Source organism: Podarcis gaigeae, assembly GCF_964106915.1.
Source record: "Podarcis gaigeae genome assembly, chromosome: 12".
NCBI lineage: Eukaryota > Metazoa > Chordata > Lepidosauria > Squamata > Lacertidae > Podarcis > Podarcis gaigeae.
Window position 1 is genome coordinate 2671754 of NC_139688.1, and position 25134 is coordinate 2696887.

The window sequence follows — 25134 nt, forward strand, 5'->3', positions numbered from 1 at the left end:
GTGGGGGAGCTGCGTGGCTTTGCCTCCCCTTTCCCTACATGCCCGCCAGCTGTGCCCCCTCAACCATAGGGCTGGTGGGCGTGCAGCTTCCTTCCCAAGCCTCCTCGGGAGGAGAGCGATCCCTGCAGAGGATTGGGAAAAGGGTGACAACTCTGGGAAACGGGGGGGGGGGATCTTTGCACCACAGCGCTTGATATGCTTAAGACGGCCCTGCACAAGTGCCACATAATCTCCGTCCTTCATTGGGCAGGCTTCTTTTAAACGTTGCTTAAACTTCCTTTCCACAGGCAAGCCTACAGAGACATGGAATTTCATTGGGTACATTGCTTTTAAAAAGCTATTGGTTTGTAGATATATCTTGATAATTCAGATATGTTTAATGTTTCTAAAGTCTGTTTTCATCAGTATTTTAAATTATATATCTGTGTGTGTATCTTGCTAAATAAGAATAAATAAATACATGACACCCCATTAGGGATGTCCTGTATTCCATAGCTTAGGTTGGGGTTAGGGGTGAGCAAATTTTATCTTCATTTCTCATTTTTCGATTCTTAAGTCCAGTCCTCCACATTTCCACATCAATTTGTGAGTATATATTTGTTTCATGTCCTGCTGAAAATTCACCCCATCTTAGTTCAATTTACTCCTAACATACATAGATTTATATGAAAGTTTGTCTACCATACACAAGTTTCCAAAGCAATTTCTCCTAAAATAATGCATTTCTATATTCCATTTTTGACAATACAGTGGTACCTTGGTTCTCAAACTTAATCCGTTCTGGAATTCCGATCCAAAACCAAAGCGTTCCAAAACCAAGACACTCTTTCCCATAGGAAGTAATGCAAAAAGATTAATCCATTCCAGACTTTTAAAAACAACTCCCAAAACAGCAATTTAACATGAATTTTACTATCTAATGAGATCATTGATCCATAAAATGAAAGCAATAATCAATGTATTGTACTATTAAAATGAATAAGACAGTATTGTAGATAATAAAGAAAATTTTAAAAATTGTTACCTGCACTGATGATAGTCATTGGATTGGGGGGGGGGGGCTTTTATCCATTTCGCAGTCACACAATGAATCAATCAATCAGTAGTTGAACTGGGTTCCACACAGTCACAAAAACTAACTGAAAAAGTCTCAAAAACAAAAACACAAAATAAATAGCAAAAAGTGCCAAATACAGTGGTACCTTGGTTCTCGAACTTTATCTGTTCTGGAAGTCCATTTGACTTCTGAAATGTTCAAAAACCAAGACGTGGCTTCTGGTTGGTGCAGGTGCCCCAGAAACAAAGCCAACAGCTGCGTCAGACATTCGGCTTCCAATTTTTTTTCAAAAACTGGAACACTTCCGGGGTTTTGGTGTTTGGGAACCAAGGTGTTTGGGAACCAAATTATCACTGTATTATAATAATAATAATAATAATAATAATAATAATAATAATAATAAATAATAATAATTTATTATTTGTACTTTTATATGCACTATTTGCCCTCTCATGTGCATTTTTACGCACATTATTTGGCTAGAGGACTGGGTTACAAAACCCAAAGAAGTGAGAATTCCAAAGATGGCTGTCTTTTGTTTTTCGCGCTCTTCAAGAAAGTGTGAATTAGGTTGGTTCACCTTTAAATGTGAACTGGAGCACATTTCCATGCTTAGTTGAGAGCAGTGACGTAGCGTGGGGGGTGCAGGGGGGGCTGGCCACACCAGGCGCAATATCTGGGGGTTAGGGTTAGGGGGCGCCAATCCACGGGTTAGGGGGCGCAAATTACTTGCCTTGCCCCGGGTGCTGACAACCCACGCTACGCCACTGGTTGAGAGGGCCTGCCCAGGTGACGCACAAGCTCACTTGGGGTGGAAAGTACTTGCGGGGTTGCCAGTGATGAAACAACTTGTGGTCCAAGAGACGGCTGCCTAGGATTTTCCAAGGCTTGGGCACAATCCACTTCCAAAGCAGATTTGGGCCTGGGCCCAGGCAGATTTTGAAGAGACCCCTTGATTTGACTGGAGGAGACAACAGACAGAACATATCTCCCTTGATCCTTAAAAGAATTGGGGGGGGGGTATTAAAAGTGTGTTTTATCAACACTGCTGAGCAAACTGGCTTGTGGTCCTTCCCTCTCCACAGGGAGTCCTGCGAAGGGTATTTCAGTGGAGGAGGCGGAATATTGTAGCAAGTCCCCAAGTGGGGTAACAAGTGGCGTAGCAAGGTCAGGTGGTACCCGGTGTGGATGGGATTGGCTGCGGGTTGTGTTGTGACGTGGGATTTGTGATTTCAGCTCTCTTGACAATAATATGCTGGAGACAGTTCTCTAGTAACACTTCTTTATTAAAGCAAAGAAGACTAAGACCTGAGGAGGGGAGAGCTACATTTATAGGGACAGGGAACTAGCTAGAAAGGATACATTTTGGAGGGAACAATATCAGGCAATCACAGTCCTCCCTTTTGGAGGAAACCAATAAGACAGAGGATCCAAATACAGCAGCTTAAATGAACCAATAGTAGCTGTACCCTCTGGAACCAAAAGGCAGTTACTTTACCCTAATGCAAATACAGACAATAATAATGCAGATATAAAATCCTTTGACTCAATACACAACACCCCTCCCCCCCTAGTGAGCACAGCAGACGTAATCTCTCAGGTACTGTGGGGTCCTACAACTTCTACTTAATCTCCTGACAACAGGTGTTGCCGGTTCTGGATTGGGTGTCACCTGTGGTAGGGGGGCTGCTATAGGGGTTTCGTCAGGAACAGATGGAGTCCCAGACATCTCAGGGTCCCCTACCTGTACCTCGTCATCCTGAGGACTAGCAGACCCTGGTTCATTTGCTGAAGCCCCTGGTGATTGCACCTCTGGGCCATTTTCACTCTGGTCTTGCAGCTCTGCGTCGTTAGCCAGGGATGAATTATCAGACTCTTCCTAGCTGAGCGCCCGGCGCCTCAGCTGATCTATATGTCTCTTCCAAACTTGCCCATTTTCCAAGGTCACATAATAGGACACAGGTCCACTAGCCCGGGTGACCACACCAGCCACCCACCGCGAACCTCGTGAATAGTTCCTCACCCAGACCAGATCTTCAGGGGCGAAATACCTTGTTGTGTCAGTCTCAGCCTGGGGGTTTGCTCTTGAATTACGGTTTGGCATTTTATCCGGGTGGACATAATCCAACACTGTTACCAATCTTCTACCCAAGAGCAGCTCAGCTGGCGACTTGCCCGTCGCAGTACACGGCGTCGCATGCTGCAAAAATAACATTCGCGCGATGCGAGCTGACCAGTTACCCTCCATTAAGCGCGCAATGGATTCTTTGGCTGTTCTTACCATGCGCTCCGCCTGCCCATTGGAGGATGGGTGAAAGGGCGCGGATGTGACCCCTCTTATGAAGTTATCAGCCAAGAATGCCCTGAATTCTTGGGATACAAAAGCTGCCCCATTATCTGATACAATGGTCTCAGGTAACCCGTGGGTTGCAAACAGCTGCCTCAACACCTTGATTACGGCAGCTGATGCCATGCTAGGGACCATCGCCACTTCTAACCATTTGGAATATGCATCGACGATAACCAAAAAGACCTTCCCCTGGAATGGCCCAGCAAAATCTAAGTGCAGCCAGCTCCAGGGAGATCTGGACTGCTCCCACCAGTGAACTGGTGCTCTGGCCACTTCTGGCCGCACCTCTTGGCATGCCTTGCATGTTCGTACCCATTGTTCTATGTTCTGGTCCATTCCAGGCCACCACACATAACATCGGGCTAGCGACTTCATCCTGACCATTCCCGGGTGTCCCATGTGAAGCGTCTCAAGAACCCTGTTTCTCAGTGGTGCTGGGATGATCACCCTATCTCCCCACAGGAGACAACCCTTATGCATGGATAACACGTGCTGCCTTGTCGCATAAGGCCTGAATTTGTCTTCATGCGGACCACCTGGCCACCCCCTCCCCACCCAAGTGAGCACACGGGAGAGAACAGCATCTTTCCTCGTTTTCTCAGCAATATCAGTAGCCGTTACAGGAGCCCCAGGAAGTGTTTCCAGCATCATTATGTGCTCCGCTGGAGTAGGATCCTCATTGCTCCTGCCAGGAAGGGGCAATCAACTCAGCGCATCAGCGTGGCACAACCGCTTCCCCGGCACATGGGTCAAGGTGTACTGGAACCCGTTCAGGAATATAGACCAACGCAACATTCTGGGGGAGAGAATTTGTGGCGTTTGTTTGTTCGGGTTGAACAACCCCAACCGTGGTTTGTGGTCCGTTTCAATGGAGAAATGACGACCGTACACATAATCATGGAACTTTTTGATTCCTGCTACAATTGCAAGCACCTCTTTGTCAATTTGAGCATAGTTGCGCTCCGTGGGCGACAACGTACGGGAATAGAAAGAGATGGGCTTTTCCGACCCATCCGGTTCCCTATGACTCAGCACCGCCCCCAGACCGTATTGAGAGGCATCACATGCCAGGACCAGCGGCTTCGCTTCATCATAATGAGCAAGGACGCTCTTGCTACTCAGCATTCCTCGCAAAGAGTCAAAAGCCTTCTGCTGCTCCTGCCCCCATCGCCACACATTCTTTTTCTGCAACAGTCTATGTAATGGTTCAGCTACCGAAGCTTTCTGGGGTAAGAACGAATGATAAAAGTTAATAAGTCCCAGGAATGACTGCAACTCCGTCTTGTTCTGTGGTCGTGGTGCCTCGATGATGGCCTTAACCTTAGCATCTGTGGGGTGGATGCCTGATGCATCAATTTTAAACCCCAAGAATTCCACAGTTGGCACCCCAAAACTGCATTTTTCCTTTTTTAGTTGCAACCCCACCTCCTTGAACTTGAGCAACACTGCACGGACACGCGCAACCAGTTCCTGTGGGTCTTTTCCAGCAATCAAAACGTCATCAAAAAATTGCAAGACCCCCGGCAGACCTCTTAACAGGCATTCCATGAGCCCTTGAAAAATCCCTGGGGCCACACAAACTCCAAATTGTAATCTGTTAACTCTGAATGCCCCTTTATGTGTGACAATAGTCTGTGCTTCCGCTGATTGTGGGGTTACTGGCAGCTGTTGGTAAGCTTGTGCCAGGTCAATTTTGGCGAACACCTTGCCCCCAGCCAGTTTAGCCAACAGATGTGATACGACTGGAATGGGGTATGAGTTTCCCCGAGTGCCTTATTGATAGTACATTTGTAATCAGCACAGATCCTGACTTCCCCATTTGCTTTAAGGGGCGTGACGATTGGAGTCTCCCACTTAGCGGAGTCCACGGGTGAGAGAACTCCCTGCTTGACCAATTTATCCAGCTCTGCTTCGATCTTGGGTTGCAGTGCAAATGGTACTCGCCTTGGTTTGAGTCGGATTGGGGCCACCCCAGGGTCCAATTCGAAGTCAACTGGGGGCCCTTTATAACAACCCAGTTTTCCATTAAAGAGACCAGCAAATTCTTTGCATAATGCCTCGCTCATCTCAGGGCAGGTTTGGATTGAATTAAGCCCTGATATACTCAGTCCCAGGGCGGGAAACCAGTCAGTGCCCAGGAGACTGGGGCGACTGCCCTTCGCAATCACCAGTTTGAGTACCGCCTGTTTGTCCCGGAACTGTACTCTCACGGCACACATTCCCATGACATGGATGCGGCCCGCTGAGTATGACTGCAAAGTTGCCGGGAAGGGCTCCAGAGGGGGCAACTTACCCCTGGGGAAGAATGTCCTCGCGGTCTGGTCCGACACGATAGTGAATCCAGATCCGGAGTCCACCTCCATGTCGCACAGCTGACCCTCAATCTTCACCTTGACGTGTGCCTTGCCTTGCGCTGGAAACTGCACGACCCTCCTGTTGATCTCCGTTACGTAGTGGCAGTCCTTTAGAACATGGTTCACTGTGGCCGATCTGCGATGCTCCAGTCTAGGTGCTCCTGTCGCTCCCAACGCCGCCGATCTACAGACCCTGGCGATGTGACCTGTCTTTCCGCACGTCCGGCACATAGCATCCCGGAAACAACAACTCTTCCGCTCATGGTTTCCGCCACAACCAGGGCACCTGCCTCGGTGATCTTTGTGCACTGTGCAGGCCTGACGCACTGACTCGACCCCACGGACTGGGCTCTGGCTCAGAGTAGCCTCTAGCTCGTCCATGGCATGCGCAACCTCTATCTGTGGCTTAGGGACCCTGCGACTGGCATCAAGCTCCTCTCTTTCATAATTCTCCGTGACAGTGGCCTCCTTCAAGGCTGAAGCAAGGGTAACCTCTTCTTTAGCCACGATGCGTCTTCTGGCTTTCTTGCTGCTCAGACCACCGATAAAACGATCCAGGAGAGTCCCTTCCAGATCTTGGAAGTCGCAGTGCTGAGCGAGCTTCTGCAGTTCAGCTAGGAATGCAGATACAGACTCCCCAGCACGCTGCTGCCTCTTATGAAACTCCATCCGCCGGGCCATCTTGGTCTCAGTAGGCGCTAAATGGCTTGTTAGGCAGGCAAGAATATCTTTGAGAGATGTCTCACTTAGCTTTGCTGGGGCAAGCAATGCCTTGGCCAGCTTGAAGGTCTCAGGCCCACAGTAGCTCAGGAATGTGGCCCTTCTTTTGCTGGCATCGGTGATCCCTTGAGCCACTGCGAAGAACTCGAAGCGTTCGACGTAGTCTTCCCACGTGTGGGGCTCTGATGGCTGGAAGGGCTCCAATACCCTTGGACTCTCCATTGTCCTGTGGGCAGGGTCGTCTTCTCAGCTGGCCAGTGAGTCTTGTTCTTAGCTACAATCCGGACTCTGAGGCAGGGCTGCGTTTAACCGCTCCTCAGCATTCCGGATCCCACCTTCGTCGCCAGTTGTTGTGACGTGGGGTTTGTGATTTCAGCTCTCTTGACATAATATGCTGGAGACAGTTCTCTAGTAACACTTCTTTATTAAAGCAACAAGACTGAAGACTGAGGAGGGGAGAGCTACATTTATAGGGACAGGGAACAAACTAGAAAGGATACATTTTGGAGGGAACAATATCAGGCAATCCCAGTCCTGCCTTTTGGAGGCAACCAATAAGACAGAGGATCCAAATACAGCAGCTTAAATGAACCAATAGTAGCTGTACCCTCTGGAACCAAAAGGCAGTTACTTTACCCTAATGCAAATACAGACAATAATAATGCAGATATAAAATCCTTTGACTCAATACACAACAGGTTGAGTGATGATGAGTCACCGGCTATTTACGTCTCGCTCTGCAGAGACAGACTTCGGCGGAAAGAAACACCCCTCTCCTTCCTTGTCCATTTGCTCTCCACTACACAGCGTCGAGTTCAGCCGTGTTTTGTTGCGTTTCTTGACTGAACTAACAAGTTTCAATATGTATTGTGTTGACTTGCTGAGGTTACTTAATTGTCAGACAAAGTTATTAAACTCGTTTTAAATAATATTATTTTTTCCAAAAAAAAAGTGTCATGAGCCCAATTTTTAAAATTTTTAGAATTTATTTTAAAAACACATATTTTTGCCATTTTGTCACACACACACCCCCCCAGTGATAACACCCAGGGCGGACCGCAGTCCCCCCCCATGGCACTGGTTGGGGAGAATTTTGCGGTCTAAAATAAACGTATATTGATCTCTCAAGAAGATTGTCCTGCATTGAGGCAAACTTCCCTCCATGGTCCCTAGATGTCAGTATAGGCCTAGGAGCATTCCATTTCTTCGCTTTCCCTTATTCTGTTAAGGAGAACTCTCCTCTGGAAAACTCATCGCATGCCAACACTGTCCCTGTTTAGGTGCCAAGGGAGTGGGATTCTGAATTCCTGTGCTTTTGTGTTCTACTTCAAGATGGTCTCTAGCCCTGTTTTGGGGAGAGCTGAAGCCTTCAGGAAACACACCCTGAGGCAACGCCCTCCCTTGCTCTGTGTCTCCAGCACATCTTTGATTACAAGGCAGACAGACCCCAGGACCCCAGGACCCCAGGACTGGCTCCACTTAACTTGTAAGTCACGATATGTTGCAAGTTAGAAACACATAACTCATAACACACCCATTAACCGCTGCAAGAACAACCATTGCCAAGACATGGAAATAATTACAAATAATGGTTGACTGTGGACCAATAGTCGAATGCAATCTGGCAAACAACAGGATTGGAAAAACTGCCACAAAAATTAAAAGTAGCAAGAGGGCAAAAGAATCATGATGATTTTTATGCAATCTGATGTGACTTTATTGATTACACAAATAAAGAGGCATATGGAGGAACCGTACCCAAAGCTTACAGCACAGTCTAGCGTGCATGAAGGACATATTTTAACTTTCCCGCTACCCCTTTCCTATAAATTCCTATAGATTCTAATTGTTATTGATACAAAATTCCTCTTACCTATTGTCACTGTAACTTTGCACCATTTCATATCTGTAGTAATTGTCATACTTTTGCTATATACACTTTGACACAACTTTGTCAGAAACATTTGTCTGTGTGTTTATTGTTTTAATTTTATGTAATTGTTGCATGTCATATGCTCTAATGTAAACAAAGATATATCTCAATGCAACCATGATAAACAGCTTAAAGATGAAAAGGAATAAGAACTATGTTACCCACCCCCCAAAAAAGAACCGAACTGCGTTGAATGTGGACACCAAAACATTTCTCCCATAGTCCATCCAAGCAGCAGTTAAACATTTCTAAAAAGTATAAACACACACGCAGCGAGATAGAGTTGCATTACTTGGGCCTTCCTTTTGTCTCCATCTCTGGGCAGGTTCTGGACCATCAAGGACTGACCACACCTGCCTTGTCCTTAAGGACCTTCATCTCTGCACCATGTCCCAGTCCCCCCACGCCCACCCCCTGCACCACTGCTGGTTTGGTTGGTCTTCCAGATCTATGGGTTGTGTTGGTGCTGGGGAGATGGCAGGAAGTGACGTTGCTTGCAAGACATATCCATGCTACTAAGGCAGGGCAGGAGCCCAGCTGATGTAAGGACCATGCTGTGTGACTGGGAAATGCCCTGCTCAAAGATCCTCTGTTGGACCATGCTGGCTAAGTATTGGTGGGTTAGATGTCAAGTGAGGCAGTGGCAGCACACTGTGCTACAGAGCTGGGAAACTGGGTCCCACTGACTCTCCCACCTCCTTGCTGGGGCGAAGGAACAGCAACACAGGTCTAGGGTAGAAACTCTGGTGCCTCCAGAGGGCTGGGGGCACCTTCAAATCCCCGGGGCAGGAACGCCAGGACTTTGAGAAACATGCCCCACCCTTAAATGCCATGGTCTGATGGTACTGGAGGAAGAAGTGGGAGCAAGCTCTGCTTTGGGCCTTCTCATGCCATGCACAGCTCGACAACTTTCTTGGCCAGCACTGGGAAACTTGCGTCCAGGAAACACGAAGGGTGTGGGGGAGAGAGAGGTCAACATCCCAATGCTTTGCAAGGTGAACACCAGACAGAATGCAGCTCCCAAGGTCCTTGTGGCTTGGCTTCCGAGTCCTGGTAAGAGCTCAGGGCGTGGCTTGGTGGACCTCCTCTGAGCGAAGCACTTTGTAGACCACCCAGTAGAAGATGTTGAAGACCAGGAAGGTGAAGGGGAAGACCGCCCGAGAGATGGTGTCGATGCGCTTGGCCCTGTCCAGGTAGCGCCTCCGGAGCATCTCGTCCTCCCTCAGGAGCGAGGTGGGAGGGGGTGGCCTGTAGAGGTCAAGACTTTCCATTGCCCCACCGTCCTTCATGTGCTGCAGGCAGTGGCCCAGGCCGTAGCCCCGGAAGTAGAAGCGGCTCTCGCGGACAACCTCCTCCTCCTGGGGAAAGAGAAAGGGAGGGAGCAGCCCGGGGAGATGGGGTCATTGCTTTGGAGGGGTAGTCACGGCTTAAAGGTTCTCCGTCTTGTCCACAGGACGGGGGGGGCCCTCGATGCTGCTGCATCATGGCTCAAGCCCAAAATCCTTCCTCCAAGGATGGTGGCTTGAACCAGGGAACTGAAACTAATGGGACCCAATTGCTTTCGAGGTAACACCAGAGACATGCCACAGCAGAGCAGGTGGGATGTCTACAAGGCAGTCAAACCAATAAGGTGTGTTTGGTAGAAAGGCAAACACGGGGGGAAGTTGGATCTCTACAGGAAATCCTCCCTGGGAGAGCCACTCCCACTGTCTCTAGCCAGGTAAAGGTGAGCAGCCTATATAAGCTGGTCACATCCCTGGCCTGCTCCTTCTCTGATTCCTGATCTCCAATCTCTCTCATCTCTTCTCTTCAATGACTAGGGATGTAGGACATGCACTGAGTATGAGAAACAGCTCAAACTCCACTTTAATCTAAACTACCGTATATGTCTGTAACTACCTTTTTAGCCTGGTGCAGGACTGCTGCTGTGAAACCGGGTGAGTACCTAAATCTATCTTTACTAATAAGAATACAGTGTGTTTATTGTTTTGGGGGGGGAGGGGAATACCAGGAAATCCAATCTGTGATAAATCATCCTGGATTGCTTAAATTAAAGGGCTAACACTAGTTTATCAACAGCTTTCTTATTATTATTATTATTATTTTCAGCAAAGGGGATGTTCTCTGCTGAACTCACAAATGTGAGTAAGGAAGGATAATATCTAACAAATATATTATCTCTTTATTTCTATACACATCCCATGAGAGGATGTGAAGAGGGGCTGCAGCCTTCTCTATTTCCAGCTTCTATAGAGTGTGTCTGACAAAGAGCTCTGTGCCACTCAGAATGCATGCATGCCCTGATAACAGCTGCACTTCCAGCACATCCAACCCTCTCTCCCTCTGAGCCCCACAGAAATCGGGTCTTACCGCTGCAGCGAAGCGGGGACCCTTTTGAAAACCGCAGGCGCGTGAAGCCTGCGACCGTGGGACACGGCGGGCACCCTTTGCGCCCCCTCCCCCGTTTTGCAAAGGAGCTCCGCAAAGAGCTCCGGAGTGAGACGGGGTGCCTGGCGCGGTGCTGAGAGTTGATCGCTACTTCTGCGGAGCGAAGCTGCACAGCTGATGCCGGAGAGCGCTGACCTTTTTCCTGTGAAATTTCGGCTTTTAAACTACAACCCGTAAGATCTCTGAAAGATCGGGAGATCAAAGGAATTATTCTTTGATCAACGCAACAAACTTGAATTTGGCACTGAAGTGGGAAGGCGTAAACAGGAAGTCCGTCTTCCGGTTTTGTAAATAGACTTAAAGCAAAGACTTTTTAAACTAAGAACTTGAAAAGTTGATTCAAAAGGAGATAACTTTTAATGCCAGACAAAAGAACTCCCTCTCTGAGTTGTGGGAGGGAGGTGAAGAGAATATTTGGCTTTGAAAAAAGGGAGGAAAAAAGACCACCACTTAATCCCTGATTTCGGTCTGCCAAAGACAGTAGAAAAGTGTTGCACCGTTTATGGACATTGTAACTTTATGTGATTACTCTGCAAGTGAACTGGAAAGTTTCGAAGGACTCTCTTAAATTTGTAACTGTTGCTTTTGACTGGGAAATTGGAAAGCTAAAAAAGATACTATTGTTTTTTGAAACAAGTTGTTTTGAAAAGAACACTGTTGCTAATGTGCTCCCCTAGAGGAGCTTTGTGATATAACTGGGGATTTTCCACTACAGCTGGCTAGAAAACTTTCCCATTACAAAAACAAGTCTGAACTGTGAGAGTGACCTTGACTTTCAGATATAAAGTAATGGATCAGCTTCAACCCCAGGAAAAATCAACAAGGATAAAAACCATCAATAGTAGCCCCTTCTTCCCCAGAAAGGGAAGATACTGGACAGTCTGGATCAAAAGGTACGGCATCTGAAGAGACATTAACTGCATCATTAGATAAAATATTTGGAGCTTTGGAAAAACTGACAGCTAAAATTGATTTAAACACTACAACTATTAATTCTAACACACAGGCCATCGATAGGTTGCTGCAGGAATCTAAATTGACAAGAAAAATTGCTGAAGAAGCGAAAGAGAAGGCACTGGCGGTAGAAGAAAAGATATTGCCAATCAATAAACAACTAGAGGATCATATGGCACAATTGTCTTTGATTGAACTTAAAGATAAACAGACTAATCTGAGGATCAGGGCGGTACCAGAATCGGAAGAAGGTAACCTGAGTGATTTTCTCACACAGGAATTTGAAGAATTTTGGGGCCTTGACTCAGATAAACAAGATTTCAAGATAGTGAGTGCTTTCAGACTTGGTAGAGGGGGAAGAAAGAACAGGGTGAGAGACTGTTTGATTACTCTTAGATCAAAAGAAGAGAGAGACAAAATATTGAGTCTCCATTATCAGAAATCGTTGGAAATAGAAGATTCAAGAATAGAAATCTTTAAAGATATTTCAAAACATCTATTGGACCTCAGGGCCAACTACGGAGACCTAGTGTCCTTGCTAAGAAGAAATAGCATTGCATTTAGGTGGGAGTTTGCCCAGGGCCTGTCTTTCACCTACAAAGGGGAAAAAGTAAAGATAAGATCAGAGGAGGATAAAGTGAGATTTTTGAGAGACCACGAGGAAGATCTACAAAAAGAGGCAGAGGAAAAAGAGCCGAAGATACCAAGACCAGGAATTTTAGACCCAGCAAAGCCCCTTTTGGGATCGTACAAACCAGAGAAAGCGACACCACTGACAGATCAAGAACAACTACTAGGAGCAATTGGAGGAAAAGTAAAATAACTACACCATGTCTCTGCAGGTATTAAGTTGGAACATCCGAGGTCTGAATTCCCCTGACAAGTGGAAAAGAGTCTTTCATCTGTTGAAAAAGGAACAATTGGACTTGATTTGCCTACAAGAAACCCACGTGACCAGAATACACAGGAAAGTACTGACTAATAAAAGACTAGGCCAAAAATTTATTTCATCAGACAAAGTTAAAAAGAGAGGAGTCGTGATTTACGCAAAAGAAAGCTTATCACCAAAATTTATTTTTAAAGATGACCAAGGAAGATTTGTGGCAATTGAAATACAATTCCAAGGAGAGAGACTGTTGATAGTAGGTGTATATGCACCAAATGAGGGGAAATCAGAATTTTTCAAGAAACTGCATGAGACGCTGTTGGACTTCATGGACTGTAATATTATTTTGATGGGAGATATGAATGGAGTGGTATCGACAAATATGGATAAGTCAGAAAGACAAGTAGTAACAAAAGATGGAAGACTACCAAAAACTTTTTTTGAAATGACAGACAATATGGACTTAATTGACACTTGGAGAACTAAGAACCCCCTAGGTAGAGAGGGGACTTTCTTTTCTGAAGCCAAAAAGACCTGGACAAGAATTGACCAAATCTGGATAACCAGAGGAATGGCTCCCAAGATTCGAAAAGTGGAAATATGCCCCAAAACTTGCTCCGACCATAACCCTGTGAAAATGGAAATGAAACTAACATCGACTGGTTCCTTCAGATGGAGGATGAATGACACCTTGTTCAGAGATCCAGAAATTACTAAGAAGGCCCAAAAAATTATGAAAGACTACTTTGAGATAAATTTGAAGACTCTGTGGAAAAAAGAGTAATCTGGGATGCAAGTAAAGCCGTAATGAGAGGGTTCCTGATTCAGCAGAATGCAATAAAAAGGAGAATCCAAGATGAGAAAAAAGAAAAGATTCTGGAGAGAATAAGAGAAGGAGAGAAGAAGCTTAGAGCCAAACCAAAGTCGCAAGAGATCTTGAGAGAAATTAAGCTACACCAAGTACAATATATAAAAATGATAAATCAAGATATAGAATGGAAAATTAAACAGATGAGACAAAAGACTTTTGAATCAGCTAATAAATGTGGGAAGCTGCTAGCGTGGCAGTTGAAGAAGAGACAAAAGTTAAACACCGTTACCAATCTTGAAGTGGATGGAAAGAATATACAGAACCCACAGGAGATTAGAAATTGCTTCCAGAGATTTTTCAAACAACTTTATATACAAGGGCCACAGATTGAGACTAAAATTGACCAATTTCTGAAAACCAACGGACTACAAAAAATCTCTCAAGAAAATAAATTATTGTTGAATTATAAAATATCCGAACAAGAGGTGGAAGGTGCCATTCAGAACATGCAATTGGGCAAATCTCCAGGGCCGGACGGGTTAACCTCCAAATACTATAGAACTTTGAAGGACTACTTAACTCAACCACTAAAGGAGGTTTGCAATGAAATTATGGAGGGGGGGGGGGAAGCGCCAGAGTCTTGGAAAGAAGCTTATATCACACTTATACCGAAAATTGAGTCTGAAAAGACACAACTTAAGAACTACTGCCCCATATCCCTGCTTAACGTGGATTACAAAATTTTAGCAGACAGTTTGGCTAAAAGATTGAAAAAAGTATTAGCAGAGGTGATACACAAAGACCAAGCTGGCTTTCTCCCTGGTAGACATCTATCTGATAATATGAGGAATGTAATTAATATTTTGGAAAAGTTACAAGTGAATATTAACACAAAAGCAGTTTTGATATTTGTAGACGCAGAGAAAGCCTTTGACAATATTTCTTGGAGTTTTATGAAGAAAAACCTTCAGGGGGTGGGGGTTGGACAAAACTTTGAAAACGGTATAGGTGCGATTTATTCCGAACAAAAGGCTAAATTGATAGTCAATAATGTGGTGACAGAAGAATTTAAAATTGAGAAAGGGACACGACAAGGCTGCCCAATTTCCCCATTGCTCCTTATTTCGGTCCTGGAGGTTTTCTAAATATGATTAGAAGGGACCACCTGATTCAAGGTATCCAGGTCGGAGTTAAACAATATAAGCTTAAAGCTTTTGCAGATGACCTAGTATTGACATTACAGGAGCCATTATCTAGTACTAAGAGGGCTTTAGAACTAATCCAGGAATTTGGTCAAGTGGCAGGTTTTAAATTGAATAAGTTAAAGACCAAGGTTTTGGAGAAAAATTTGACGCCGACTGAGAGAGAGTGGTTTCAGAAGGAGACAGACTTAACATTAGTAAAGAAAGTAAAATACCTGGGGGTGAACATGACTTCTAAGAATGTGAATTTATTTAAAGATAATTATGAGAAATGTTGGTCAGAAGTGAAAAAAGATCTAGAAATTTGGTCGAATTTGAAGCTTTCCTTACTTGGACGAATTGCTGCTATAAAGATGAATGTACTGCCGAGAATGCTGTTTTTGTTTCAATCATTGCAAATTATTGACAAGATGGACTGTTTCAAGAAGTGGCAAAGAGATATTTCTAGATTTGTCTGGCAGGGCAAAAAGCCCAGAATAAAATTTAAGATGCTCACTGATGCTAAAGACAGAGGGGGGTTTGCCCTGCCAGACCTCAAACTTTATTATGAATCAGCAGCTTTCTGCTGGTTGAAGGAATGGCTGCTTCTTGAGAATACAGACATTTTAGACTTAGAAGGTTATGATAATGCTTTTGGGTGGCATGCATATTTGTGGTACGGCAAGGTTAAAGTGCATAGGGCCTTTAAAAACCATATTGTTAGAAAAGCACTGTTTAATGTCTGGATAAAATATAAAGACCTTTTGGAGAGTAAAGCCCCAAGGTGGTTATCACCCATGGAAGTGAAAGCTCTGAAAAAACTTAATATGGAGGCCAAATGGCCAAAATATTGGGAAATCTTGGAACAGGAGGGTGACAAATTGAAATTTTGGGCATAATCGGCCAATTGGCATCAAAGAAGGATAGAACTTTCTTTATGTACGCTACAACAGCAGCAAGAATACTCATCGCAAAGCATTGGAAGACACAAGACCTACCCACTTTGGAAGAATGGCAGATGCAAGTAATGGACTATATGGAAATGGCGGAAATGACTGGCAGAATCCAAGACCAGGGAGAAGAGTTGGTGGAAGAAGATTGGAAGAAATTTAACATTTATTTACAGAAACACTGTAAAGTTTTTGAATGTTAATGACATTGAAATGAAATGAAGGGGTTCTAGTAATAAGGTATAAGAATATGTAAGAATGGATTGAAATTAGATGAAAATTTTGAAGTCATAATATGTGAGGAAAAATAATTAAGGATAAATTAACAGGATATGAATTTGCTGAACCAATCTTTAAATGGAATACAAAAAGGGAGGCGTGAGGAAGTCAGGAAAATAAGTTAATTAAAGACGAGAAACTAAAAAAGAGGGATTTTTGTTTTTCTGTTTTTTCTTTTTGTTCTATGTTAAATATTTGCATCTCTGTATTTTTGTATTTTTGTGTTTTTGTATTCTTCTTGTGTTTTTTCTTTTATATATCGTTTTATAACTTTCTTACTGTTAAAATGCAATAGAATATTATTTTTTTAAAAAACAAAACCCTCTCTCCCTCTGGGCTCCTTTGGCTTCCAAGGGCTGTGTGCTGACCCCACTGTCAGCAAAAACCCTTTGCTCCTACACATACAGGGGGTGCTGTGCATTTGTGGGCAACACTGCAGGGTGGGTTTCTCACAGGCAATGGGGAAGGCGGTGCAAGGGAGGGAGGGGAAAATTGAATTAACATTCAAAAACTCTACAGTGTTTCTGTAAATAAATGTTAAATTTCTTCCAAAAAGAGGGAGGGGAAGGCGGTGCAAGGGAGGGAGGGTTGGGGTGGAGAAGGGTGTCAGGCGGAGAGCAGGAGACCTGCGGGGTGGGGTCAGGGGGTGGGGAAGGGGTGTGTGCTTGCTTTTTACCCTGGAGTCGGTGCTGCCGAATTGAGAGAGGGTCTCGCAGGTGGACTCGCTGCTGGGCGTGACCTCCAGCTGCCGTAGGGACTCCAAGCTGGGCGTCTGGCTGTTCAGACCCTTTTACAATCCAGCAGGGAGTGCAGATCAAACAGAAACAGGAGAGTGGATGACCGAGGGTTCGGCTGGCGCACAGCGACTCTGGGCGGGAGCCCGTGCAATGGGTCTGTCCATTGATGCCCATAGGCGTGGCTCGCTCTGGCTCAACAGGTCTCCTCTTAGAGAGCTTGGTTGACTACAGTCCTCTGGGTGGACTCACACACGCACAGAACAGAGAGGGGAGACCCACCAGGTGCCTGGCAGGCCTGCCCCCTCCTCTTTGGAGGATGGCAGCAAAAAGGCAGTGGGCCAGTGGGGCTTAGAGGCCCTGGTGGGTGGCCTGGAATCACAGAACCGTAGTGTTGTGGAGTTGGAAGGGACCTGCCCAACCTTCTGCAATGCAGGAATCTCAACTCAAGCAGATGGCCATCCAAGCTCTGCTTCAAAACCTCCAACGAGAGAGAGAGTTCACCACTTTCCAAAGGAGTCCGTTCCACCTAAAGACAACCCTCATACCCACACACACACACACACACAATGCCTCCAACAAAGGGCTCAAAATGGCGTGTGGGCTTTGACGGCACATTCACACAAACCAGCCATTCAGGAGCTCCCAGCTTAGGCAGGGAGGAGGAAGATGAAAGGCAAGATTTTGTGGGAGCTTGTGGGATGGCAGCATCATTACAGGAACACACACACACACACACACACACACACACACACACACACACACACCTTGATAGGACCTGAACCAAAGGATTCAAATGACCAGGAAGGAGATTCCATCTCAACATCAGAAGAGCCATTGAACCATGGAATGGACTCCTTTGGGAGGTGGTGGACTCTGCTTCCTGGGCGGGGGGGGGGGGTTTGAAGCAGAGGCTGGATGGCCATCTGTCAGGGATGCTTGAGCTGAGATTCCTGCATCCCTGGGGGTCTCTTCCAATGTAGCACCCTGCTTGTGGTTAACGCTTAGCTGGAATGAAATATTCAACGCAGCAATAGAGAAATTAAAATAATAATTTATTTGTCAGACAAATAAATGAGAGGCACAGTGGTATATGGTTACCAAGCTCTGGCCTGGCCTCCTGCCATTCTGGCCAGCACTTATATTTCCTTAATCCAGCCCCCTTGCTCCTCCTGTGGCTGCCTCTGTCCAATCAGCCTGGTTGAAATTCCTATTGGCTGTTTGCTAGAACCAATCACAAAAGATACACCCATTTCCTTCTGTCCTTTTATGGAACACAAAGAGCTATATATTCTTATATCTATAAATGACAAATAAGTAGTAATATATCTTACATGTGCCTCAACAAGGAATCTTAATTACCAGCTCACCTCTTGCCCTCCTTGCCCTATTGCCTTCCAAAACAGATGGTTAATCTTAAATTTTTATCTTCAAGGATCTTTAGTTCACATCAACATTGAAAGATCTCCTTCATTTGAAGGTGTCTAAACAAAAAGGCCTGACAACCATATATCAGGAGTGCTCGATGGCGTCTCCTGTCTGGCAGGAGGCTGGGCTCATTTGCCCCTCTGGTCTCCTATTGCAATATGACTCTATGAAATAAGAATCTAGCATTTCTTAAATCCTTTGCATAATTACATTTAAGCTAATATATTTCATACATTATCATAGGTAGCCTTTTAAAAGAATTAAACCTTCTCAAAGTGAAAAGGAAGGAACAGTTTCCAGCCTCAAAATAAAAATAGAAAGAAGCTTCTTCTTCTCCAGCCAAGCCAGTTGCCTTTTTCACTGCTCTTGGCCTTTTTAACCTTAGGAAGAAGATATGGCTCATTTTACTATTTACCAACCCTTAATTTGTAGAGTCAGTGTAACCTTGGCTCTCAGCCTGTAATTCCCTTTTTACGACTTTGAGAATTGTTTTCTGCTATAAATCAGGGGGCCCCCTTGTCTTAGGAGGAAAAACATCTTGCCAAGGTTTTTTAGTCTTCTGCCTGGCATGAAACATTTGAAAATCTTTAAGCTCATTTTAAGATTCAGGCCCTGATCAAGCCTTAATAAAAATGCAGGCTTATGATTAGATGCCTCACCAACTCTACAATTCTATGATTCCGTCTCGGCTTGCCAAGTGGCCAGCCTTTAAGGCTGCAGATATAGAACTGGGAGGGTATAGTCAAGGCTTGGTGACGTCTCAAAAGAAGGCCATGGGCTAAGGAGGGTGAGGAGAAAGGGGCTGAGCAGGATTTCCCAGGGTCCTTCATCATTCCTGGCCCTTCCTTGCAACTCCCAGAAATGGGTGGATGCCAAATAAGCCAAGCTAAGCAAATGTACTTTCAAAAATGTCCTTTCAACATTTGCTTTTCCTGACGATTTTGTTTATTAAAGTGTGGGCCTCTACAAATGAGATGGTTACAGTGGGGTGGGCCCTGGGGCACATGACTCAGGAAAAAGGGGGTGAGGAGAAGGGGAGAGGGGTGAAAGGAGGAAGCAGCAGCCACACAGTCTCACAGACACCCTCGAAGACCAGTAGCTTTATCTCTGGGGGTACAAACCCAACTGGGAAGCCTGCCGTCACGCCCAGGAAGGTGCTTTCTCTGAATTCTAGGTCTGTGCCTGGCTTTGCTGCAGCTTGTTGTTGTTGTTGTTTAGTCGTTTAGTTGTGTCCGCCTCTTCGTGACCCCCTGGACCAGAGCACGCCAGGCACTCCTGTCTTCCACTGCCTCCCGCAGTTTGGTCAAACTCATGCTGGTAGCTTCGAGAACACTATCCAACCATCTTGTCCTCTGTCGTCCCCTTCTCCTTGTGCCCTCCATCTTTCCCAGCACCAGGGTCTTTTCCAGGGAGTCTTCTCTTCTCATGAGGTGGCCAAAGTATTGGAGCCTCAGCTTCACGATCTGTCCTTCCAGTGAGCACTCAGGGCTGATTTCCTTAAGAATGGGTAGGTTTGATCTTCTTGCAGTCCATGGGACCCTCAAGAGTCTCCTCCAGCACCATAATTCAAAACCATCCATTCTTCGGTGATCAGCTTTCTTTATGGTCCAGCTTTCACTTCCATATATCACTACTGGGAAAACCATAGCTTTTACTATACGGACCTTTGTTGGCAAGGTGATGTCTCTGCTTTTTAAGATGCTGTCTAGGTTTGTCATTGCTTTTCTCCCAAGAAGCAGCCGTCTTTTTAATTTAATGACTGCTGTCACCATCTGCAGTGATCATGGAGCCCAAGAAAGTAAAATCTCTCACTGCCTCCATTTCTTCCCCTTCTATTTGCCAGGAGGTGATGGGACCAGTGGCCATGATATTCGTTTTTTTATGTTGAGCTTCAGACCATATTTTGCGCTCTCCTCTTTCACCCTCATTAAAAAGTTCTTTAATTCCTCCTCACTTTCTGCCATCAAGGTTGTGTCATCTGCATATTTGACATTGCTGTTATTTCTTCCGGCAATCTTAATTTCCAGCTAGGGATTCATCCAACCCAGCCTTTCACATGATGAATTGCTGCAGCTAGAGAAGGCCATTTGCACTCTGCACCTGCTCAGAGATGCTCCCTCCAGCTGGGCAACATCTCATCCTGCTCACAGAATCATAGAATCATCGAATCGCAGAGTTAGAAGGGACCCTGAGGGTCAGCTGGTCCAACCCCATTCAAGGCAGGAATCTCAACTAAAGCATCCATAACCGATGGCCACCCAACCTCTTTTTGCTGCTGCATCTCACTATTGAGTCGCGTTAAGCTTGGAGTCCACCAAGACCCCCTAGGTTCTTCTCACATGTACTACTGGCAAGCCAGGTTGTCCCCCATCCTTATTTTCTTACAGCTCCATCCATTGAATGGCAGCAGTTCTCAGATCAAGCATCTTCTCCCTGTTAGTATAGTCTAAATAATAGAATAAAGCATGAAGAAAGACGAGAAGAGAATGAAATTTTGAAAAACCATTGAGTGCATGGTTTCATTTGTTGTATAATGATGCTTATCAATGTAACGTAGAGTTAAAGTTGGAGCGATTATCTACTTAGGACGTAGCTAGAAATATAGATACATAAAAAGAATGCAAATTTGTCACGGCATCATTCTGTTTCTGCACTTAACGGAGGTAGATTTCCAGGGGGCACTGAGTATTTTTTTCTAAAAAGGGGGCACTAGGTCAAATAAGCTTGGGAACCTCTGATCTACTCCTACCCCCTGCTATGCAGGACTCTCATCTAAATCATCCCTGACAGGTGGCTACCTAACCAGTGTTGGAAAAAGTGCCACAGGGAACACCCTCCTCGGACGGGAGAAATTTCACTCGGCTTTTTCAGCTAAGCCGATAACTCAGAAAGTCGAGAAGGAGAGTGGGGAATTTAAGGGTCAGAGGTTTTCTGTGATTGACACGGCCGCTGTCTCTAGTTCAAAATACTCAAACAGAGAGAGATCAACAAACTCTGCAAGTCCAGTCCTTACGTTCTGGTCTTGGTGATCACTGTGGGCCGTTTCACTCCGGAAGACGAGGAAATTGCTAAAATGGTCAAGAAGGTGTTTAAGAAGAAGTTTGGGAAGCGCATGCTTGTCTTGTTCACCCACAAAGAGGATTTGAAAGGTGAATCCTTGGAGGAATATGTGGAGAATTCCCAAAACAAGGCACTCCTGAAACTGGTTAAGAAATGTGGGAATCGCTGCTTCGCTTTGAATAACAAGGCAGCTGGAGAAGAGAAGGAGGAGGCCTCCAAGCTGCTGATGGAAAAGCTCTGGCAGATCCTTCACGGGGACGGATCAAGGCCCTGCACAGAAAAAGGGAAAGAGGGGGGAAGGGGAAAGAATTGAAGGCTGCTCTTATATCCTCTAGTTCATAGCATTTTGTTTCTTTCTAAAATATGTGGGGCTTCCCTTGTGCCTAATCTGGAAGTTGCAATGAGTGCAGGATGCCACCATTGTTGACAGCAGCAGGTGTTTGTCAGCCTAGGACACCTGGGCCGATTTGCTGCCAGGCCAAGTTCAAGGTGTTGCTCTCAGGATATTAAGTCCTTAGCAGTTTGGGAGCAGTTTAGCCCTGAGATCGCCTGACCCCACATGTGGTCCCTGGATGCTTCGATTGGCAGAATGGGCACAGTTACAGATGCCACATAATATCTGTTCTGCATTGATAAGAAATGGTTCTTTCGGTGTGGCGGCACCAACACTCCCTGCATATCGACATCAGGCAGGCAACTTTGCTACCTTTTTTTTGCTGCCTGCGAAAAACATTTTTGTTTAGACAAGGCTACTCACATATTTAGAATGCTGATAAGTTTGTAGTTTGTCGCTGGTTTTAATTTGTGGATGTTTTCGTTATTAATCATAATCCTGTTGCATTATTCTTTTTGCAGAGCGCTTTGAGGTTTTCTACAATCAAGTGGTAAAGGATTTTATGAAAATAATAACATACCTAACTGTCCGCAGTTGCCTAAACCCCACAAAGGAGTGGATACATCGGTCCACTTCCATTCTCTCAGTTTCTCATTTTCCCTATCTTAAACTCTCTGGAAATGTGTTATTTTTGAACCATTATGAAAGTTTAACTGTATTTTTGTGTCAATTGTTATTTTTGTGTCAATTTCCCCTAACAAACACCTTTGTAAATTACATACATACTTTTGCAAGACACTGTTCCTAATAAAATGCACCTTTGCATGTCATTTTCACGATTATATGCATTCTTGTGAACTCTGGCTGGAGAACTGCATCGCGAAATTCCACAAAGCGAGAATTTCAGAGATTGGCTGTGTTTCATTTTGCTTTGTAAAGTGGAAATTTATAATTTCCACCTTTCAATGGGAGCTGGATCAAACGGTCACTAACCATTTTGGATCAGGGGGCACATTTTGAATTTGGAGAGAATGTGGTGGGAGGAGGTAGTCATAAAATTGCTGGCAGGGGTGTGTGTTCCGAATAGGATTCCTCGCAAGAAAAGGGAAAAGTTGACAGCTATGGTCATTGTGGCAGACAGCTTTCAAAGGCTAAATAACCCCATTTCCCCAAACACCAATCCTAAACCAAAGCCTAGACTGCCATCCTGCACCCACTTCCTGGGAATAAGCCCCAGGAAACCAAAAAATGCCTGTTTCTAAGCCAGACACATATACTGTCATACAGCCAATTAGAAGAAGAAGAGTTTTGGATTTGATATCCCGCCTTTCACTCCCTTTAAGGAGTCTCAAAGTGGCTAACATTCTCCTTTCCCTTCCTCCCCCACAACAAACACTCTGTGAGGTGAGTGGGGCTGAGAGACCTCAGAGAAATGTGACTGGCCCAAGGTCCCCCAGCAGCTGCAGGTGGAGGAGCGGAGACGCGAACCCAGTTCCCCAGATTACAAGACTACCGTTCTTAACCACTGCACCACACTGTCTGTAAATGTACAGTGAATTCTTATGAGTGCCTGGACACCAGGTCCTGCACAGCGAGAGACATGCTTGAACTTCCCAAAGTTCTGAAATTTTACCATTTGGGAAGGGAATTATTTAAGACCCATCTCCAGAAAACAACTCTTCTTTTTTTTCATATTTGAAAACAGGAACAGAGAGCATATTTAACCCCCTCCCCCTTCCCACTTACAACTTCATACCAAATACTTTTCACTTTTCAATGGAAGCTGCATCAAATTTGTCCTGCATCCCTCATTCCACCTCCTTGTTCCTCAGACCCTTTAATCGCCCATCTGTCTAGTATTTGTAGGGGCAGCCCCATGAGAAATCCTATTGAACTGAGTGCGACTTACTTCTGAGTAAAAATGGTTCGGCTTGCAGTGTGAAGCTGCCTAGTCTTTACCCAGTTACATGGGAGTAAGCACCATTGAATACCGTGGGATTTACTTATGAGTAGACAGCGCAATTTGACCAAACTGCGGGAGGCAGTGGAAGACAGGAGTGCCTGGCGTGCTCTGGTCCAGGGGGTCACGAAGAGGCGGACACGACTAAACGACTAAACAACAACAGACAACGCAAGGCTCCATTTTCAGTTAAGGAATAAACACTCCCAGTGTTTCCTGAGAAAGGGCTGGCCACTGAAGCATTGCAATTACAGAATGGAAAGGGGATTGGTGACCTTTTCCTTCAAAATTATAGGAGGGGCTTTGTGAGCCACCATCACCATTTCCTCCATTTGGTGCAGGAATTTTATTTTCAGGATAAGCAGGAGTCCATTTTTGCACCTACACACACCACTTTTAATTGTTCTCCGATATTTTGATGGGAGGAAAAGGAAAACCGGGGCATTCCAGGATCAAAGTTTCCAGGATCAGAGCTTGTAGGGCAGCGGCTGAAGAAGGAGCAAAAAGGGTTTTCTCCTGTGTGTGTTTCTTGTGGCTGATTAGCTGCTCTCCCTGTGCAAAGGTCAGAGGGGGCAGGGTTTCTGTTGAGGTAGGTGATTAGCTGTGGGAGGAGCTTATCAGAGCTTGTAGGGCAGCGGCGCGCGCCTGGCGGCGTGCGCAATTTAATCTATCTTTAGATTTAGGGGAGCTAGTCTCAAACGTTTGTTGGGGGAGACCTAGGGTTTTTTTGGGGGGAGTTACTTGTCCTGTCTGCACGCTTCTTATGATGGAGGACCACTGTAGCCAGCCCCAACGACACGTTCTCAAGATGGAGAGTGAGGGAACAGCTGCAGTCGCCTGCGGTTCCTGCACAATGTTTGCCATCTTGCCAAAGGTTGCAGGCAGCTTTACCTGCAGCAATTGCATGTTGATTGCCCTCTTAAAAGACAAAGTCCAGCAACTGGAGGAACGTGTGGCTACGCTCCAAAGAATTAGAGAGCTGGATCTCTTCTTGGAAGCAACAGAGCACACCGTCTCCACCAAGGAGGAGACAAGGGACTCCCCTGAGAAGGAGGCTAGTTCACCAACACAGGAGCCAGATATATGGATATGACTCAAAGAAGTAGGAGGCCCAGGGTTCGCTCTGATTGTTTAGAAACACACAATCGCTTTGAGGTCCTCTCCCCTAGAATGGAAGACGAAGAGCAGACTCCATTTGAGGATCTCTCCCTCGTTACAGTCGATCAGGTATATGAAGACGAGCAGCAAAGTCAGTCCTCAGGGAATGTGCAGGCGACCTTGGAATGGACAGATCACGGAAGAACCCCGACCAAACCTAAGAGGAGGCGTGTAGTGGTGATAGGGGATTCCCTACTGAGGGGAACAGAAGCAGTGATCTACGGGCCTGACAAGATGTCTCGGGAAGTGTGCTGTCTCCCCGGGGCTAAGATCCAAGATGTAACTGAACGACTACAAGGAATCATAAAACCCACTGACAAATACCCCTTCCTCTTGGTTCATGTGGGAACCAATGACACTGCAAGCAATAGCCTCCAGAAGATCAAAAGAGACTACGAGGCTCTGGACAGGAAATTGAAGCAATTAAATGCACAAATTGTCATCTCATCTGTCCTCCCAGTTGAACGACGTGGCCCAGGGAGAGAGGGAAAAATAGTGGAAGTGAACAGCTGGCTTCGCAAATGGTGTAAACAGGAA

At 45.5% G+C, this 25134-nt stretch overlaps 3 protein-coding genes across 7 annotated transcripts in view; 2 read left to right on the forward strand and 1 right to left on the reverse strand.

Annotated features, from left to right (window-relative positions):
• Nucleotides 1-25134, forward strand: part of LOC310827678 (uncharacterized protein) — a 244131-nt gene that overhangs the window by 60409 nt on the left and 158588 nt on the right. The gene's annotated exons all lie outside the window — the stretch shown is intronic.
• The window catches only part of LOC310827769 (uncharacterized protein), a 174871-nt gene that overhangs the window by 58860 nt on the left and 90877 nt on the right, over nt 1-25134 (forward strand). The gene's annotated exons all lie outside the window — the stretch shown is intronic.
• On the reverse strand, nt 8718-20519 carry LOC310827870 (glycine receptor subunit alpha-4-like). Its single transcript, XM_083704398.1, has 2 exons — nt 20471-20519; nt 8718-9772 (listed from the first exon to the last, which is right to left on the reverse strand). Exons 1-2 carry the CDS (start codon nt 20480-20482, stop codon nt 9476-9478), a joined length of 309 nt encoding a protein of 102 aa, XP_083560524.1. The 5' UTR covers nt 20483-20519; the 3' UTR covers nt 8718-9475.